This window comes from Sinocyclocheilus rhinocerous, unplaced genomic scaffold, assembly GCF_001515625.1.
Source record: "Sinocyclocheilus rhinocerous isolate Xijiao unplaced genomic scaffold, SAMN03320098_v1.1 scaffold1029, whole genome shotgun sequence".
Classification (NCBI taxonomy): Eukaryota; Metazoa; Chordata; class Actinopteri; order Cypriniformes; family Cyprinidae; genus Sinocyclocheilus; species Sinocyclocheilus rhinocerous.
In genome coordinates, this window is record NW_015664012.1 from 560,657 (window position 1) to 580,747 (window position 20,091).

Genomic DNA, 20,091 nt, shown 5'->3' on the forward strand with positions numbered 1-20,091 from the left:
TCTGAAGGATTTAAATGCCTGTTTGACTGCATTTGATTCAGTGAAAGCCTTATAAAAATGGAAGCATTTAAAAGAAACACAATGTTGTGCAATGGACAGTTATATATACGATTTGAAACACTAGTTTTAATAAGGTAAAGGTCGAAAAACACTCCTATCATTTATGTTAGGTGCAAGTGTGTTTGCTTTTAAATATAGAGGTTTAGTATACAAACATCCCTTTTGGTCTTACAACCAGTGTTAAGGTCCATTCTGTGCTTAATATCCCAATCCCAGCATTCAGCTTAGACATCACCTGCTGCTTCCAGTTGACAAAGATTCAATCACAGTAATTAAAATAAATAAAATATAGAGAAGCCTGACAGCACTCACATCACTAGAGCACTCAAGAGTTTGAGAGGGAACACATAAAAAAAAACAAAAATCATCAAAAACTTCCCAGCGTACACTTTCGAGGCCCTGTGTCTTGCGTTTGAAAGAGGGCCGTTTTGCTCATATTCACATGAGCGATGCTGGAAAATAAATAATAAAAACAAAATGGCCTAAGGAATGAAAAAGGCGGGTTCTTCAGGGCAGTGAATGCTGCTACCTGATTTGTCCGTTGGTTTTGGTTGGGCCGAGCTGGGACTTTGGGTCTGGGCTGAGAGAGCTCCACACCGTTTCCCTGCAAGTCTGCATGACTGGACAGCCACTGGGGCCTGTTGAACACACGTCCACAGCTGACCACACCTCGCCCACTAGACTGTCCACCCAGCGCTCAAGCTCGGAGCCCGTAAGCTCTGCGTTGTGTTCGGCCGCTTCGACCTGACCCAGGTGCACCGGGATGTTGAGGATGGGGTTCAGGCCATGGAAACTCTGCTCCATGTAGCTGTTCTTGGCCGGCCCGTTGTGAGTTCTTAAAGCATCCTCTGTGAGGAGAAGAAAAAAAACACACACAAGGACTTAATGCAAGCAAAGCGAAACCAGAATTATGACTGAATTTGCTGGAAAATTTGACATTTTTAGACATGAAAAATAAAGAACAGTCTCCCTGATTTCACTTTTTTGGGAAAATAAGACGACTCAAGGACTTTTTGCATTTTCTCCAGTTATGGGAGCTGTTGCTTGTAGATTTATATTTGCGGAATGAACTTTAAAGTTGATGTTGGTTAACTAAGTTAGGAGAACCTATGTAACATCCACATTAGCTTTAAGTTTTGTTAGTGCTGAGTTTGTGTGTTGAGCTGGTGGATGGGAGGTTATTGGTCTTGTATTGACGAGATTATTATTTGTGTGGGTAAAAATCTTTACATATAATCCAATGTTATTTTAGAATTATTTTGAATTAGCTTTTTTTATTTTTTAAATTTAGTTTATGTTTTAGTAATTCTGTTATTTGCTTTAGTTATTTTTATTAGTTTTTCTTTTAATTAAATATTCCACAAAGACACATTTATTTGAATAAAAGTGACAGTAAAGACATTTATAATGTTACAGAAGATTTCTAAGAAAGATGATGAAAAAAGATGTCGAGTCTCCAGACACAAGATGCTTTATGCTGTAACAACATTTACGGAGTAGTTTTAGTTTTAATATATTTAGTCTCTTTTTGAGGGCATGAAAAAAAAAACTGTACAGCTAGGATTTTACAAAACCTCTATCAAAATGGCATAAAATATCTATACTTTTAGTTTAAATATTAAACACATCTTCACATATAATCTAGACCACTAGCCTGCATCACATGATCTAACATCAGACGGCTAAAAACAGCCCATTTAGCTGTAAGGATGGACACGTCGGCCCTGGAGGTAAAGCTGTGAATTCCTGGGGCTCCTCACACTTCTCTCTCCAGCTGCCCTTCACAGATCACCCTCTGTGTCTTGTCCTGACCCCTCTCTCCAGGTTCCCCCACCTCCTTTCCAGAACATGCCATTTCACGCTCATAGGAAGTGCATGGATAGGCTAGCGTCGTTGCTTACAGCGTGCTGCCCGACCTGGGCCGCATAAACACATAATTTGGCTGCAGAGGCACGGCGCGCAAAAGGACTCGGTGCCTGCTGTAGACATTAATCATATGACAGTCTGGTAAATCACGTGTGTTTATCACCCGCCCACCGAAACGCAATCACAAGCTCTCCCTCATTAGGAGCGTTTTGAGGACAGATCTGCTGATGACCGCACACCACACTTATTTCGAAATGTCCCTAATGGGCTAGAGATACCAATCGCGGCCCCTGCACAGTAGTCTTTTGGAGTTTATTCCAATGAAAGGTGACCCGGCTTGGTGTATTACTCATTCGTGACTGTGAGCTGGGGCTATATATAGGCAACCAAGCGGCCCAGGCACAGAGCTAGACGTGAAGGCAGAAAGTGCCTTTGAAAATGGGGGTGGGTGGGATGACCTGAAAGGTTGAGGCAGTTTAATATACAGCGTACCATAGTGTCAGACTATGGTCTTCAAAAAAAAAAAAAAAACCCCAAAATGCAAGAGGATTAGTCATTACATCTGGAGGAAGGAGCATTTCTCATTCTGCTTTAAATATATGAGCTTGCAAGATCGCATAATCAAAGCTTCAAACACAGAGCATTTTCTCCAGTGATATTCTATACCACGATGGCCAGTTTAGACCACATTTTTTGTTACTATTATATTTTGTTACAGTATGTCATTTATATGTTTTTTTTTTTTTTTTTTTACATTTAATTTACATTTTATTTTAGTATTAGTAAATAATATTAGTTCAACTTCAACTTATTTTATTTCAGCTATTGCCAAGGAAAACTTTCTAATTTAAATCTTTTTTTAAGTTTACATTTTCATCTATTATTTATGTTATTATATTTTAGCATTATTTAATTTGACAAAAAGTATTTTCAATATATATTAAATAGTTTATTAGTTAATATGAAATTAAATTAAACAGTTATAATATTAAATAGTTCATTTTAGTTAATTTAATAACAATAAGAACACGGTTGTAAAGAGTAGCGTTAAAAAGTTGAATTCATTTTAGGGAACTGTTTTGTTCAAATGATCAAAATGATCTATCATGTCTCCCAACTCACATTTTTACCCCACTGAAGATTCTCACACTTTGGAATCAGTTCCACTGAATCATCAAAAAGAAGCGGTTCAAGAGAATGATTCGTTCGTGAGTCATGTCATCTTCAGTCTACAGTGTAACTCTCACCGTGGCGTATAGGCAGGTGTTTGTGGTGGGTAAGGGGAGTGATGAGAAAGCGTGTCTCTGCCACAGGGCTCCAGTGGTGCAGCACACGTACGGTCCACATGCCGGGCCGCAGGGGCAGGTTCAGCGGAGGCCTGTAGTGAGTGAACTCAGCACTGGCGTCGATCAGGATGTCGTAGGTGGCAGCGATGACATTGGTGGGGTCAATCCACACCACAGTCACGGTCGCATTTGACCCTTTCCCCCATTTCTGCATTCCCACAGGCTCGTCCATGGGTCCCATCAGATTCCCAAAGTTCCGGAATATCCTTTCCTTAGCATCCCAGTCTGTTCCAATCTGATGATTGAGATAAAACAACAAAGAACAGATAATTAATAAGGAAGTCAAGAGCAGCCCAATCTTTTATCCTAACGTACATTCACAGCCCCGTGAGTAAGGCTCAAGTACCTCTTTATTGACACAAACCAATGTTCTCATTCACTCTGGATATCGTTTAACATGAAAATGAATGATATTAAAGTCACTTTTAAATAAATGATTCAACAATCACATACACATACACTACTTTTCAAAAGTTTGGGGTCAGTAAATTTTTTATTTAAAAAAAGAAAAAAGTCTCTTAAGCTTACGAAGGCTGCATTCATTTGATGAAAATACAGTAAAAATACCGTATTGTCCCGAATATAAGACGATGTTTTTTTTTCTTGGAAATACATCTGAAAAAACGCGGTCGTCTTATATTCAGGGTCTAGACTTTGACATGTCAATAATACACCCAAATCAATGAAGAACGCCTGAATTATTGGTTGTTTAAAGGAGTATGTCAAGCACAATGTGCAGCAGTGTAAGATTGCCAATAATATTCAGAGGTCAATTTTCTTAGCAATGAATACATTCTGAGGGTACTGCGGGGGCGATTCTGCACCTATAGACTGCCAATACATTTCTACTGCAGTGAGCCAGAAGAAAATAAACATTGTCTTAAAACTTTTATTTATGAAAAACTGCACGATGACAGTTCATGAATAAAAATGACAAACAGAAAATACATAAATGTGCTACCCATCATCCCTTAACTATCAGAATACACACAAACATTTCCTCTCCAGTATGTGTACGTGTGTGTATTGTAATACCGTGAGTTTACTAACCTCTGCAAACTGCAGTCTGTTGAAGGTATTGGGTGGATTGGTGAACTTGAAGAACTGTTTGGGCATGACCCAGGTCTCCAGGGTTTCCAGTCTGCTGGTCGCCAGGTTGGTGGCATGATGCCTGACCAGGTATCCCTGGAACTCATCAGACAGGAAGTAGATGTGGACAGACACAGGATGTCCCATGGCAAAATACCTAAAGGCACAAAAGAAGTCATTTAACCCTCATTTAATAATTCACAACCCTTGCATTTAGGGTGCCAAATTAACTTCTGCCACATTTGCCAATGGCGTATTCATTGGGGAATTAAAAAAAAATATTATTTCTTACTGGTAATGATATATAAGCATTTTGCATTTTTTGAAAAAATATATTCTTGACTATTTTTGACAAAAGACTGATTTTGACTCAACATTACATATTCCCACATAGATTCCCACATAGACACTACTTTTCATTAGCTTGGGGTCTTTTGAAATAATCTAATACTTTTATTCTTTAACAATGCATTAAATTGATCAAAGGTTAGAGTAAAGAGATGTATAAAGTTTCAAAAGAAAAAAGTTTCCCTTCTTAAAAAAACAAAACATGATTTCCACAAAAACAATAAGCAGTGCAATTGTTTTCAAAATTGTTCACTGTGCACCACATCAGCATATTATAATGATTTCTGAAGGATCATGTGACACTTAAGACGGAAGTAATGGCTGCATTTTTTTTAAACGAATAATATTTCACAATATTACTGTTTTTACTGTATTTTTGATCAAATAAATGCCTTGGTGAGCATAAGAGACTTATTTAAAAAAACATACCCCAAAGACAAACATCTTACTGACCCCAAAGATTTGAACGGTAGTGTATATTTTTTTATAAACTGTTAAGACAGTTTGCACTGTAAAAACCAACACAGAACTTCCTTAAGACCAGTTATTCAACTAGTAATTGTCTTCAGTATTTCATCATTTCTTCTGGCTTTGTTAACAAGCTCTTCACCGCAAAAAAACCCCTGAAAAAACTTCTGAGCAACCAAACCAATAGTTTTGTATTCTGAGTGAAGTTTATTTTCTCTAGACGTGAGGTTGTAGAGAAGTGAGAGAAGCGCTGGGCTGTGAGACACTCAGACAGACAGACAGAAGGAGGAGCAGCAGGAGCTGATAGAGACACAGGTGGCCATGCGGAGCGGATGGCTGCTCTCACGGCGATCTCCGCCGCTCATCAGTATTCCAGCACAGGCTGGAGGTGCTCCATTCCAGCACCGCTTGCCTGACAAGCAGAACAGCAAATATTTACACCAGTAACCTGCACCCCCCACCTCCTCCTCCCCCATCCTCTGTCACTGCAGGAGGTGGGCAGCATGCAGGGACTAACAGAGCAGCTATTCAAGCAGCCCACCTCAGCCTCTCACCGCTGATGTCACAGAGGCCTGCGAAAAACAGAGCGCTGCCTCACTCGCAGACCCTGAGCGCCACCACCCAACCCCCACCAGCAACAACCGCCTCCTTGTGTTGATGAGTCCAAATACTGCAGGGTCCAAATACTGTGGCTCACTTGTCTAAATGCGCCAGCGCACTCCTCGCACAGAAACAGCAGCGACGCCAGGCATTACTGCACTGATAAACACATAAACACAGCAGCCAGACTGACAAACTCTCTCGGCTCTGTCCGTCCGTCTCTCTCTCTCTTCTCTATCTCAGTAATGACAGATGTTTGGACAGCTGAGGAACTTCAGATCTGCTGCGAGTGAGATCAAACAAAGCCGCGCTTCCCTCGGCAGACAGCACAAATGAGTGTGCACTTCTTTAGCTTTCAGAACAGCCAGAATGCCAATATACATACGGTTATAAACAAAACATAATTATTACTATGAAAAACCCACATAAACAAAAACATGGACACACAAATGTTAGAGGAACAATGCACTTGAAATGAAATGATGTTTTAAACAATATCATTTATTTAGAGCAGTGATTGGTGGGATGCCAATCAGAAAGGATGATCTAGAATCATTGCAGAATCATTACTTAAGTGAAATTCAAAGTCAAAAGTAATCTCTGAAATATTTCATAGTCCAAACATATTTATGGAGGTTTTAATGGAGAAATATTAATGGGTTTTAATGGAGTACAACAGTAATAAAATCAACTAATTAAATTATTGTTAAAATAAAATTAACAGTAAATTAAACCAAATTAATAGTCAAAATGTATTAAAACACTGGGCTAAAAATGCATTAAATGAAATACCAATTCTTTACTATATTTATTATAAATATATAATCAAAATGAGGGTGTAGTATTTAATATTATTGATTAAATGATCTATAATTTTAAAATCACTTTTAAAAACGATTGAAAATGAACTTTACTACAATATTTCACATTTTTTTCTCGACAACGTCAAAAGCTGTGCATCCAATCAGATTCTTTGTAATTTTGGTGCAAATTTATCTGTCACTTGTTAGAATCTAGCCAATGAGATGTCATCTGGAAATCCTTGAAAACTATGAGCAACCCTATTGAAGGTAAAATAAGATAAACTACATTAAAAACAAGTTCTCTTGCAATGAGAATTAAAAAACGGTTTGAGTCGACTATAATGTGCAATTATGAATTATTGATTGCAGAGTATGAATTCATCATCATTCAATTACCATCCAGCGATTTAAGTCGTCTCACGATTTCCAGTGTAAAATCTGTGTCCTGACGTAAACCCACGGATTTTCAGAAAGGTGCAAGCTGCTCTTTTCCATTCAACAAAAGCCAATGGCAAACCCCAAACAAGTCAAAACAATAGATTTAGATCACCTAAACGCAAAGAGCAAATCCTGACAACTCATTTTGCACTTCAAGGAAAAATGCAATATACTGTGTACTGACCTGCAGCTGTTGTCACTGGTGTCACCCTGTAATGAGTTGGCAGTCCGTGCCAGACCCAATCGGGCGAAGGCATGATAGTGAGTGAGATGCGCGTCGGACAGGCTGTGAATACCATCCGCTTCATCAAAAACATTCTCCCAGTAGGCCTTGAGACCCAGCGTGCCCTGGGGCATACTCCCGAACAGGAAGACGTCCAGCTGATTCACTATCTCTTGATTTACACTGGCTTCAAACTTCCTTGCGAAGAATGTGGGCCTGGTGGTTTGCTGATGGAGACAAAGACAGAGAGAGAAAGAAATAGAGAGCGTGAGTGTGAAGACAAAGAGACGCTGAGAGACAAGACAGCCTGCTGAGACTGTGAGAAGCAGGAAGAGAAAGAGAGATAGTGACAGAGAGAAGCGACTGAAAACTGAAAAGCGTGGCACACCATCCAGTATGATGTGCTAGAAGGGGGAACAAGCTAAAAGAATCAGATACGGAAATTCTCCAGAGATAATTGACGGCAAAAAATCAGAATCAAAGTGGCATATCTCTGGTATGAAACGGTGGTGTTGCTTTTTATTCACATCCACCTCGCCTCCCCGCAGACTAACATATGTAACGTAAAACAGATAAGAAGGACAACATCTGTGAAGAACCAAAAATATCAAAAATCTTCATGCTTGAAATAGTTTTCAGGCTACATCAGACCCCTGACAGACATCTTTCAGGAGACCGTCCTAGAAGATGGAAAAATCAAAACACGAGTCATGAAAGGAATGAAAATTCCCCAAAATTAAGATTCTGTCATCATTTACTCATCTTCATGGCTTTCCAACCCCATATGACTTTCTTTATTCCATGCAACACTAAAGAGAAAGTTCAGAAGAACATGATCAGTGTGATTTATAAACAAATAATTTAAACCGGTAATAGGCTGTAGCCAGGGTAGTGCCAACATTTCGACAGGAATGAAAACAAGGCTGTGAGGGATAGAAATGCAGTGCGTTCAAGAGATTGCACTGTTATTTAACAACATATCGATTTTTCAGCTGACAAAACGTCTTTCTGAGAAAAAAAAACTTACACCGTGCCTACACCAGATGCGACAGTTGTCATGTCGTACCGTGCTGTAGTACCGTCTGTCTACACTGGAAGCCACAAAGCGACCATTGCAAATCATTTGAACTTTGTGTCAGTACGTCATAAATAGAACGAGGCATCAGTTTACTGTCAGGGATTTGTCGTGTCACTTCGCGCCGCATCCAGTATAGACACGGTGTAGACTTACAGTAATCAGAAACTCCATAAAACAATGGTGAAAGTTGCGAGTTGTGAAAATTATGTGATCTAGAACTTTTATACAGTGTGTGCCACTGTAAAAACTGTTGTTAAATTCCATTTAGCAGTGAACTAAGGTCTACTATGAACTAAATCAAGTGATTCATTGGAAAGATCTGATTCAAAAGACTGATTCATAAATCATTCAGACTGTTAAACTGGATTGATGTATTTATTTGAAAATTGTGAAAATAGGACGTCGCAACTCTTTGCAACAATTCTTTTTATTATAATTGCATAGAAAAGAGCAAACTGTACAATTCTTTAGAGGGTTAGTTCACCCAAAAATGAAAATTAGCTTGTGTTTTACCCTCGAAGCATCCTAGGTTTATATAACTTTCTTCTTTCAGACAAATCCAGTCGGAGTTATATTAAAAATTGTCCTGGCTATTCCAAGCTCTGTCATTGCAGTCAGCGGGTGTTGCAGTTGAACAGTCCACAAGTCATCAAATAAAGCGCTTGCATTCATAATAAAACGTGCCGCAGATTTCTTTTTTGTAAGAAAAATATCCATATTTCAAACGTAATAAATACTTTTCTCTCACTTCCGCTGACTGTCATACACTGAAGCAGTTCCGGCGGATGACGTAAGACGCGCGGCGTTGCGTGATTAGTGACGAATGCGGAGAGAGAACAAAACAAAACGCCGGTCACGAATTAGAAGTACAAACCGAAGATTTGCAAAGAAAAATGTCAGAGGATTTCGATATAAACCAAGAGGAGACTGGTTTTCCTTTGCTAAAGTAAGGAAACTTTGCTTCCTTTGCTCCTATTAAACAAACTCGCGAGACTAGCATATCTCAGAGGCGCGCGCTGCGCATACGTCATACGCCTTCCGCCGGAACGGATCCGCGTATGATAGATAACGGAAGTGAGAGAAAAGTGTTTATTACGTTTGAAATATGGATATTTTTCTTACAAAAACTCATGGATTCGCTACAGAAGACCTTTATTCATCCCCCGGAGCAGTCTGTGTTTTTATTATGAATGCAAGCGCTTTATTTTACGACTTGTGGACTGTTCAACTGCAACACCCGCTGACTGCAATGATAAAGCTTGGAATAGCCAGGACAATTTTTAATATAACTCCGACTGGATTCGTCTGAAAGAAGAAAGTCATATACACCTAGGATGCTTCGAGGGTAAGTAAAACACAAGCTAATTTTCATTTTTGGGTGAACTAACCCTTTAAAATATTTCCTTTTGTGCTCCTCAAAAAAAAAGAGAAAGTCATAGAGGGTTGGAATGACACAAGGGTGAGTAAATGACAGAAGTATCATTTTTGGGTGAACTATCCCTTTAAACAGAATTCAGCTATTACAGTTACAGAAGGCAAAGAACACGTGAGAAAGAGAGAAAGCATAAGAAATATAATAAAGTGATTTGGAGAGGCATGTCGAGGAAGCTCTTTTATATGGTTTGGACCTCTCTAGGGTGAGGGGTGAGAAATGCCTGGATAAAAACTGAACTGCCATGGCACATTTCAAGCCTCCCTTCCTCTCCCATTGCCCTTTTTCTTCAGAGCTGTCTGTGAGAAAGGAGGTATTGTCACAGAATAATTACTCAATACTCAATATGGTCATGCCTTCAGTGATAATGACCCGCTAAACACTCGCAGACCCTTTCCCCAGCACAGGCCTGAATGAGTTAACCGCAGGCTCTGTGAAAGGACTCCATTATGTAGAGCGGTTGTGGCTGTAAACATTTAGCGATGCTCGAAATACGCAGATGATTGTGCTGGATTTTCAGCCCTTATTCAGAACAGGAAAAACTAGCTATAAATAAAACAGGGCCAAAATAACTTAAAAATTAGAGAAATTGTACTTTCATTTGAATATATGAACATCAAGATTAACCATTGTGGTTAAATGGGTAAAAAAAAAGGGTCTTCATCAGCTGGTTGGCTTTGAAAAAAGCGAGCAAGTGGCAAAAGCTGCCTGATGTGGCAGACGGTGATGATGTCATGGTTTGGCACACAAGCGCACAGTAGGGAGTTTATGAGGAAACGGCCTGCCGAACAGACCGCTGCATCGTTTAATGTGAAACCATACCGCAAGCAACACGACATGGAGAAAAACAGGCCTAGAGAGAAAATGCAAAGCTGCAGTTCGGTTGCAGCAGAATGGAAAACAAAGCACAGCCAGCTATGTGAAAATCAACTTTTAAACTCATTTCGACTGGGTCTGTAGCTTCGTTTACAGTAGAGAGAGAGTGAGTCACCGGGGTCGGGCATGACCACGTTAAGATTGACTCTGTACTTGAGGCTAATGAGAGACTTCCAGACCAAAGGTAGGGGGGAGAGAAGGGAACTGGCTGCTGGGGGCAAGCTCCACAGCCAAAATCAACTTTTAAACTCATTTCGACTGGGTCTGTAGCTCCGTTTACAGTAGAGAGAGTGAGTCACCGGGGTCGGGCATGACCACGTTAAGATTGACTCTGTACTTGAGGCTAATGAGAGACTTCCAGACCAAAGGTAGGGGGGAGAGAAGGGAACTGGCTGCTGCGGTCAAGCTCCACAGCCTCATTCCACTATACTAGACTCACTACCAGAATCCTTTTGATGAGAGACCGCCTCACAATTGATCCCTCATCGTCCTTTTCTGCCGGCCAGAGTTAATTACAGATCCCCTGTGTAGGCACGAGTTAGCAAGGCTTTCCTTTAGTTGCGTCTCATTGGATTTCTAATCTTGACTGAAATCGCTACTGACTGGAGAGCTGGTCTCACACTATTAGGTGTTGGTTTAAGGTAAATTAAAGGCCTATTGTGCTTATTCAGACTAAACAGGACGCGGCATGGGTCTCCTTGAGGCGTGAGGTCAGCGCTGTGACGGAAAAGGCTTTAAAAGTGTTTAACTACTGATCGGGTTCATTGAACTGTTCCTGTTAGCGCCGGCTGCACCGATACAGTCAGACACCGAGAGGGCTGAGAGCATCGCGGAAAGGGTACGAGATGCTCACCTGGAAACGGGGCAGGTCGGAGGGCTTGAAGTCGTTCGGCGAGCAGCCGCACCAGTCCACGATGTGCTTGTATTGACACTTGCAGCCCAGCTTTCGATTCCAGTTAGTGATACGAAGGTTGTTGTCCACTATGCTCTCGCAGTGCGGGCTGTTCTCCAGAACCGTGTGGAAGAACGACTGTGAAGACAGAGAGAGGATCGGGGAGGAGGAGGATGATAAATAGGAAGGGACGGTGAGAGGTGAAGAGAAAGAGAAGCAAATAGATGACTAAGAGGTTGAAACAGAATAATGACATCTGATAAAACGAAGATGGGTGTCTTACAGAATGGCCCTGTCAGGAGGTCTAGTGTGTTAAATGTCTACATCAGTAAAAAAGAGCCAACTGCCTTCTCAAGCCACAATATCCAATATCTCAGCGGTGAATAACTAGACCTAGACAGAGCGAAGAATCCAATTTCGCTGCAGCACGGCAAAAAGCCATTCATTAAAACTAACACATTGACAGTCATTTCAAATGAGCAAATACACAATGCAAATGAGCAAATATAACTATGCAAATTCATCTCGCTTTTTGGAAATTTACTCAATTTATCATCGTAAACTTCAAACTCATGAATAAGTGAGAAATATTAATGAAACGCCAATCTAGTGAATTAATGTAGCAGAATCCTTGTAATATTGTGCAAAGTCATTTTCTTGATCATTATTATTGTCTTGTTTTTGTAGGAAAAAATATCTAAATATCCTTAAAACAAGATAAATCTAATTTACAGAGAAAATTGTGTAAGATAATTTTTTTTCAGAGAATATATCTTGAATATATAATATTATCATGAATATAAGAATAATATACATAAGTTTTCTTACCCCATTTTTTTCTTGTTTTAAACTTAAACCAAACTCATAAATTGATTTAGATTTGTTCAAAATAAGAAAATCCAATAATAAATGTAATACAATATACATTCTCTAAATGTCTTATTCAGGCAAGTACATTTTCATTGTTTTAAGGATATTTAGATAATTTTTGCGGGAAAACAACACATTTTTACTTCTTTAACATTCATTTTGCATTATTTTGGGGTCTCACCTCCGCAGGTAAGAGTGTGTACGCGTAGAAACGTTTCATGTTGGTCACAAGGTCATCTTGAGAGTTGATGACATACTCCACGAAAATTCGGTTCAACAGAAACCAGTCAGAGCCTCCATCCACGGATATGCCTTCTGGAATTTTTCTGTCTCCAAGCCGCCACATATGGGTGTCACACTCAAAGAAAAGCCGGTCCAAACCTTGTTTTCTGATGAATCTGTTGGCAATTATCAACAATGCAAATTACAAATGTATTTTTATCTGTTATAAAAGGCACCCTTCTGTGCGACTGGCACGCGTTTGAGTGTCTTGGGCACCATAAGCCATCAGCGTGATCACACGTCAGCACTCACCGAGCGTTATCTCTCCCGTGGGACTTGATGAAATTCATATCTCTGTATTTGGACAGGAAGGCCACCAGCTGATCATTGGTCCTGAGGAGACATTGAAAAAATGTTGGAAGAGAAACCAGAAAACAAGTGACGGAGAGAAAGAGTAACAGAGAGTTTGCAAATCAGGCTAATGAGCCACAGTGTAAATGAGCGCGGAGCATGAGGGATTCTGGGTGAGTCCAAGCTCACATACAGAGCCAGATTCCGCCCCTAATGCCAGCTGCCCTGTTTCACCGCCTGTCACAATACATTGCCTGAACGTCTGTAGTCAGTTTTCCCCATATACACTCCTCTCGCACATTAGTTTTTTTCACTGCAGGCTTCTGGTACAGAGGAAAGAACTTCACACTAAAGATAAAAATAATAATAAAGTCTGGTTACACTTTACTTGAAGGGGTGTGCATAAGACTGACATGACACCTTCATAATCATGACATGACACCTACATAATCATGACATGACACATGTCATGAATATGAAGGAGGTTTTATGCATGTTTATGACAACTGTCATTAAGTGTCATGGATGTAATTTTTGCATTAAAAATGACATAACTGAGCGAATGACACTTAATGACAGTTGTCATAAACATGCATAAAACCTCCTTCATATTCATGACATGTGTCATGTCATGATTATGAAGGTGTCAAGTCAGTCTTATGCACACCCCTTCAAGTAAAGTGTTACCTAAAGTCTTTATTTATCGCAATACCAGGGAAAGTGGAGTTTGGCTTGCTCAAAGGAACAGCAGTCATAGCTCACATTTTTGGGGATCAAACCAGCAACTTTTTGGTTACTAGCCTTGACTATGAACAAGAATCGCAATAAAGTTGGCAAATTACTGTTAGATAGTATTTGCGAACATTCTTGCAATGAAAGTCAATGAGATAATTCAATGTTAAAGGTGCTGTACCATTATATTTTACTTTTAAATTCTTATTATAACCTTAATAATTCACTTCTTATAAAGCTTACAAATTTTAACCCTTGTACGGTGGTGAAAATCATTTACCTAATTTGGTGTTCCCAGTCAAAAATGACCAGCCTTTAAAAATGTCTTGTAAGTCTCTCATTATGCTTTATGATTACAAAATCTTAGATTCTATCTTTTTGTCAACTTGTTTTCTTTCAATTAGCACAGGTTTTTTTTTTCTTTTTGGAACGGATTGCGGAAAAAGTATTTTTTTGTGGATAACTTTGGCAATGTTCAACCCACAAATGTGGTGCATAAGCTCAGATCATAAGGCCATCAGTTGAAAACAACAACAAATACAAAACTTGTGCTATTTGAAAGAAAACAAGTTGATAAAAAGATTAAATCCAATATATAGCAACAATATAGCAAAACAAGAAATTTACAAGCAATTTTTTGTAGGCCAGTCATACATACAAGTGTAACAAGGTCAGAAAAAAAAAAGGAAATTGTTATACCTTTTATGTGCAAAGTCAGTAAGTTTTAGTCCTATATGCTAAAATTAACTAGGATTGGTTGGTAATTGCAAAAAAAAAAAAAAAGTGAAGAAGAAAACTGTCTCCTATTATGTGTCAAAAAGAAGGCAACAAATGTTTGTCTGCAACCAAACAGTTAAAATAGCTGAGGTGAATTTGTTGATGCTTGCATGTGATTTTTAGCTCCATAGTAAACGCTCCGTCATCCCGTCATCACTTGCATGATGTCGTCTACATGCCTACAGCCGCACACGTCAATCACACACCTACATTATCTCACACGTCTCTTAAGTTTCAATAGCTTAAGACACTATATCATCATTTGTTATACAGCCACATTAAATGTTTAACTGCTGTGGTAAATAGATCAAAACACACAAATGCACTCTGACCTACAGTGTCTTCCTGTTTGCCAAAGATCAGCACTGGAAACCCAGGGTAGCATTTGAAATGAAAGCCTGCTCCAGTGCTCAGCGCATGTACAGCTGCCAGTCACTCCCTGCGCTGGCTAAACTCAGACCTCAGGCTATTAGAGTGCTGTATTCTGTAACCGAGCTACCAGCGAGATTTGAAATATGACTGCAGTGCTGTCAAATCTGTGCAATAATAATGAGCATCAGTCCGAGTGGGAGGGAGCAGGAGAAAGAGAGAGACAGAGGGGATGTTTACGCGTAATTTTTGAGGTCTCTTCATGGTATGCAAATTTTCTCTGGGCACTGAATACTTGGATGACCTGCTACAATGCACAGAATGCAACCAGAGCACATCAAGAGGAATACTGTATACCATAATGCAATGTGCCCAACTGGATCTCAATGGTGATGAATGAACTGGAAGCAAATTATATCTTTTTTGAACCCCTTTTTAAACCAGACTGCGAAAAATGAATGAAGAATGAAAACTGAAAAAATAAAAATGAAACATTTTTTTGAAATAACTGAATGCAACAGTGAGTTAATGTGACTTCAATATAGCATAATACAATTTGAAATGTTTATTGCACACTGCATAAGCAAAAAAATTATAATATAAAACAAATAATCACCTATAAGAATGCAAATAAATGCAAGAAGACCAATCATAACACAATATGCAAATTACAGTTAGACATGAATTATGAACATTCTCAAGTATGCATACTGCATACTATTTTTTTCATTTAGTAATGTGAATACACTATTTATAGCATTTACATTTACATTTAGTCATTTAGCAGACGCTTTTATCCAAAGCGACTTACAAATGAGGACAATAAAAGCAGTCAAAACTAACAAAAGAGCAACAATATATAAGTGCAAATGACAAGTCTCGGTTAGCCTAACGCAGTACACGTAACAAGGTGTATATATATATATATATATAAAAAGAAAAATCTATCATTTTGACCCATACAATGTATTTTTGGCTATTGCTACAAATATACCCCAGCGACTTAAGACTGGTTTTGTGCTCCAGGGTCACATTTGTATTTATTTTCAATAACTGAATTTGAAATGGTTTTTACAATTTTTCATATAGTAACCTGAATATAGGATATATATTAAATACAGTATATACTGCATAGTACTTAGTAAGCTAGTATTTAATTCTAACGGTCTGTAGAGCTTCTCCGTTCCAAAAGAGGGCGTCATGGAGCCCATGTGACCACATGGGAAGAGGAGAACAACAGAGTCCAGACTCATTGTTTTCTCCTTTTCTCTCTTCATGAAAAGGCCATAAATACAGCTGCGCTGACTTAAAAACAGGGCTGGAGAAAAAGAGCAAGATGGTGCTGATAAATAGAAGAAAAGAGCCTGGCGCTCGCAACAAAGCCACTGTGTAACAGAGCCCTCCACCCCTGGCGTCCAGGCTCGCCTATAGAGCAGAGAGCCCCTTTCACAGGCATCCATGCAGAAGGACGGACATCAGGAGGGAATTAGAGGGGAAAATAAGCAGCTAAGTCACCAGACACAGGTACCGCACCTCCCTCAGCACCGCAGTCACGACATGCGGACAAAGCGTTCTGCAAAAGGGCTGTGCACAGGTCTTTAGGAAGGCCAAGACTGAAGACATCCTCCCAGGACCTCTAACACACACTGTCATACGCAATTAGCCGGTAATGGGAGCAGCTGCTATGAAGCTGAACGCAGTCTGCAGTGTCTCTAAAAGTCAACCTTCTGCAAACACACTGAAGGCAGGCGTGCAGTTGAACATTGTCTGTGGCTTTGTTTCTATTTCCCTCTGTCTGTCTCTCACCTCACTTCCTGTCTCACACTCGCTTCGTCTGTCAAAGGTCATTGGTTGCAAGAGTGAGAAACACATTCAACGCCAGGAAGATAACCCTTCAAGTCTTTCTAGCCAAATTGAGATTAGGTCTAATGGAGTCCAAACAGGCTTCGCCCACTTGATCTATCAGTCTGTGCTCACTTTTGTCCAATCCAATCTTTCACCTACAGCACTGGAGTGCAACAGTCGGGTTCCGGAAGTAAAAAAGTTGGGTTCTCCATAGGGGAATTAACAATAACTTACAAACCTTTACAGACTGATGTACGGTGAGCTATATGGTTGTTAATCGATGGTACATGCTTTTGTTGAAGCCATCAGCAAGCATTATTTCAACTTATTTTTTAAATAATTGTGTTCAACAGCAGAAAACCCTGGTAAAATATACATGACCCACGATTATGCAGAGAAACCTCCACCAATCGAGGAATATATAACTATGCCAAAATTACTTTAGAAACTACACCAAAAGAGCATTTTAGTGCCAGCCCACTCCCACGATGCACTGTGAATTATGTAGTCAGTTTCCCTACACTCTCAAACTACATAAATATTTGCATGTTTAATATGCATATTTTGCAATAAATATAAAATATTGTTGTATATAAATATCTAAACAGCAGGGGTGTACTCCAGAAAGCAAGGTTAACTTACCGTCACATATACCCTGAACTCTTGGTTGATTAACCCAAACCTTGCTTACTTGAGGTATGCTGGTTCCAAAAATGCGTCTGGGAGTAGGTTATGTTCAGAGAGTAAGTTGCTATGTCTACTTACATACCCTGAACGTTACCTCAGTTTTTGGAACTGAATGCTCAGTTTATCTACTTACGTACCGTACCGTACCCTTAAACATACCGTATGTCACATAATCTGCTTTCTGGAATACCCCCCTGGAAAATAAAATCACTTTGCATGAGAAGTAAAATTGCACAAGATATCAGGAAATATTAAAAAAAAAATGTATTTAATTAAACTGTAATTCTCTTGCCCCATTGGCAAAAATGTTTTAAGCATAAATCTAAGAACTTAGAGAGGATGCACAGATATTGAAATGCTACCTATTTTGTCTTGTCTACATAAATTAAAAGCAAATGGATATTTATATTTTTCAGTATTCCCTCATTAAATCAATTAAATGCATTCATGCCATCTTTGTACCTTTGTCTTTTTGTCCTGTTTTCAGATGTTTCTTTGCTTCAAATCAAAGTTCATCTTATAGCTGGTTGGTTTGGTTCATATAAAGACTTGAATGGGAAAAATACTTCCGGAACCATTGCCGCTAAACAAGTGGGCAGGCACTGTTGCACTCTATTCACTTCAATGCCACAGATAGACAGAAACAGAACAATGCTTTGTGGTAGCAACCCTTCATTAAGAGTGCATAAGCATACTTATATAAACATACTTTTTCATGCTGTGGACTTCACACTGTCTTCAACATATCTTTTGTTGAATTTATTTTCCTCACAGCTTCCTCTCTGCTGATGTTTCTGTTGTGATAGTGGACTGAGAAATAAGTCTCCATCAACACAACCGGAGGAGCCGGATCGGACTCCTTAATGGACCGATTTGTCCTCATGTTTTAGAGAAATGGTGTTTCTACACAGTATAATACAAATGATAGCAACTACATCACTGCACTACACACACACACACCCTGACAGACTACTTATAGCTTGCACCTGAACCCTACTCCGAGCTTGAGATGAAAAGAATGATTTTATTTTTCTTTGATGTTCCGCTTTAAAGGGGTTTTGGCTCATAGCTAACTTTCCTCTCTGGTCTGGAGGTGTGGCGTGCGACGGAGTGATAGAGAGGCAGGATTAACCTTGAACGGCTGCGCGGGACAGGCCAGAATTCATCACATGGCTGTATCGATCTCTAACACCCTGATTTCTGAGGGCTGCAGAAAATGACATGGCTGTAATATTGATTGTAGCCGGGGGAGTAGCTGGGTTACTCTACCTCTCATCTTGCTCTCATTATGGACTGAAGAGTTATGCACGCTAATGGCATTTATCATGGTGATAATTCAAATTTTCAGACACAGTTCGGCTTACAGACAGAACTGCCACATTGAGTTACAGGTAATGTGATGAGATACTGGAATACTGGGGCATTTTATTTTTTTAAATGTGAAGAATATTTGGGAAAGAAAAATAGTGGACTTTAAAAAAACTGAAAAATATCAAAACAAACTGATTATGAACAAATGTTTTCATATTATATGTTTTTATTTTATGTTCAATATACAATTTGAACCACATAATAATAATAATAATAATAATAATAATACCAGTAGTAATAATTTTTATTACTTCTTGTTAGTTGCTTATTTAGAATTTTAAGATGGCTGCAATGAGGATTCTGTTACTATAACACAAACATTAATAATAATATTATTCCAAATATATATATATATATATATATATCCCTTTCTCTCTATCTCTCTCTCTATATAGTCATTTTTTAAATATATTTGAAAAACTATGCATCACTTTCTGGCGCAGCTACTTTCTAATATTCACAATCTCTTTATTTAATCTCTTTATTTTACATAAATAAAGTCCACAAGCTCTCATTTAATTTCAGAGCCCCTTTAAGTTCAATATCTTCAAGTTCCTTGTTTTTTTTTATTGTGTTGTGGGGCTTTGTCAATATTAAATTGAGCTAATTCAGAATAAACAAGTACAATCTCCACAAGATGCGTAGATGTAATCCCTTAACAGTTCTATGAACCATCAAGCTTGTTGACACCAGATCAAACAGCCAATGGTGATCACAATTACCCATAATCCCCTGCTAAACTAAATTGTGACATTGCTTGGAACTAATCTCCCAGCAGAACCACAGATAAATGCTATAGTCAGGTGTTAACTCAATTGCTCTCTGTGGCAACCAATAAACTTGAATCATTCCTGAGAGAAAACAATGACAATCCAAGCAATGCAAATGATATCAACAGAATAATCAGTCAAAAGTGGAGTAATGCGAGATAATGATGACTCACCTGATTGGGTAATCGGCAGCACTCAGGTTGATGAAGAAATCCCAGGACCAATCTCGCATGGCAAGCAGGTCCTTCATGCTCTGCAGATACATGGTAAGCAGACTGGCACCACCCCATATCGTAGACATGCGCCACGGTGTGACCCGGACGTTAGGATACTGGCGAGCTAGAGCCACCATCTGCCTGTGCAGGTAGTTGGATCGCTGCCCGGTGAAAAAAGACAGGCTCTGGTTAATTTGGAGCCTGAGAACTTTATCTGGGATCAGTCAGTCAAACGTGACCAGTGTTATTATCAGATAAACAAAGTCTGACCATCCACTAAGGGCACCTTGTGGGGAAAAACTGATTGAATGAAGTGGATGAGGCTTTTTCAAACGGTTAGGTGGCACAAAGTTTCCTGTAATG

General features: G+C 39.2%; 1 protein-coding gene across 1 annotated transcript in view; it reads right to left on the reverse strand.

Moving 5' to 3' along the window:
- Window positions 1-372: 372 nt before the first annotated feature.
- LOC107729195 (xylosyltransferase 1-like) overlaps window positions 373-20,091 on the reverse strand; it is a 58,198-nt gene continuing 38,479 nt past the window's right edge. Inside the window, exons 4-11 of the mRNA XM_016539626.1 lie at window positions 19,687-19,889; window positions 12,924-13,004; window positions 12,571-12,787; window positions 11,481-11,657; window positions 7,203-7,468; window positions 4,323-4,518; window positions 3,174-3,507; window positions 373-908 (exon numbers count right to left, since the gene is read on the reverse strand). Coding sequence (XP_016395112.1) covers window positions 586-908; window positions 3,174-3,507; window positions 4,323-4,518; window positions 7,203-7,468; window positions 11,481-11,657; window positions 12,571-12,787; window positions 12,924-13,004; window positions 19,687-19,889 — 1,797 coding nt within the window. The 3' untranslated portion in view covers window positions 373-585. The remainder of the gene's footprint in view (window positions 909-3,173; window positions 3,508-4,322; window positions 4,519-7,202; window positions 7,469-11,480; window positions 11,658-12,570; window positions 12,788-12,923; window positions 13,005-19,686; window positions 19,890-20,091) is intronic.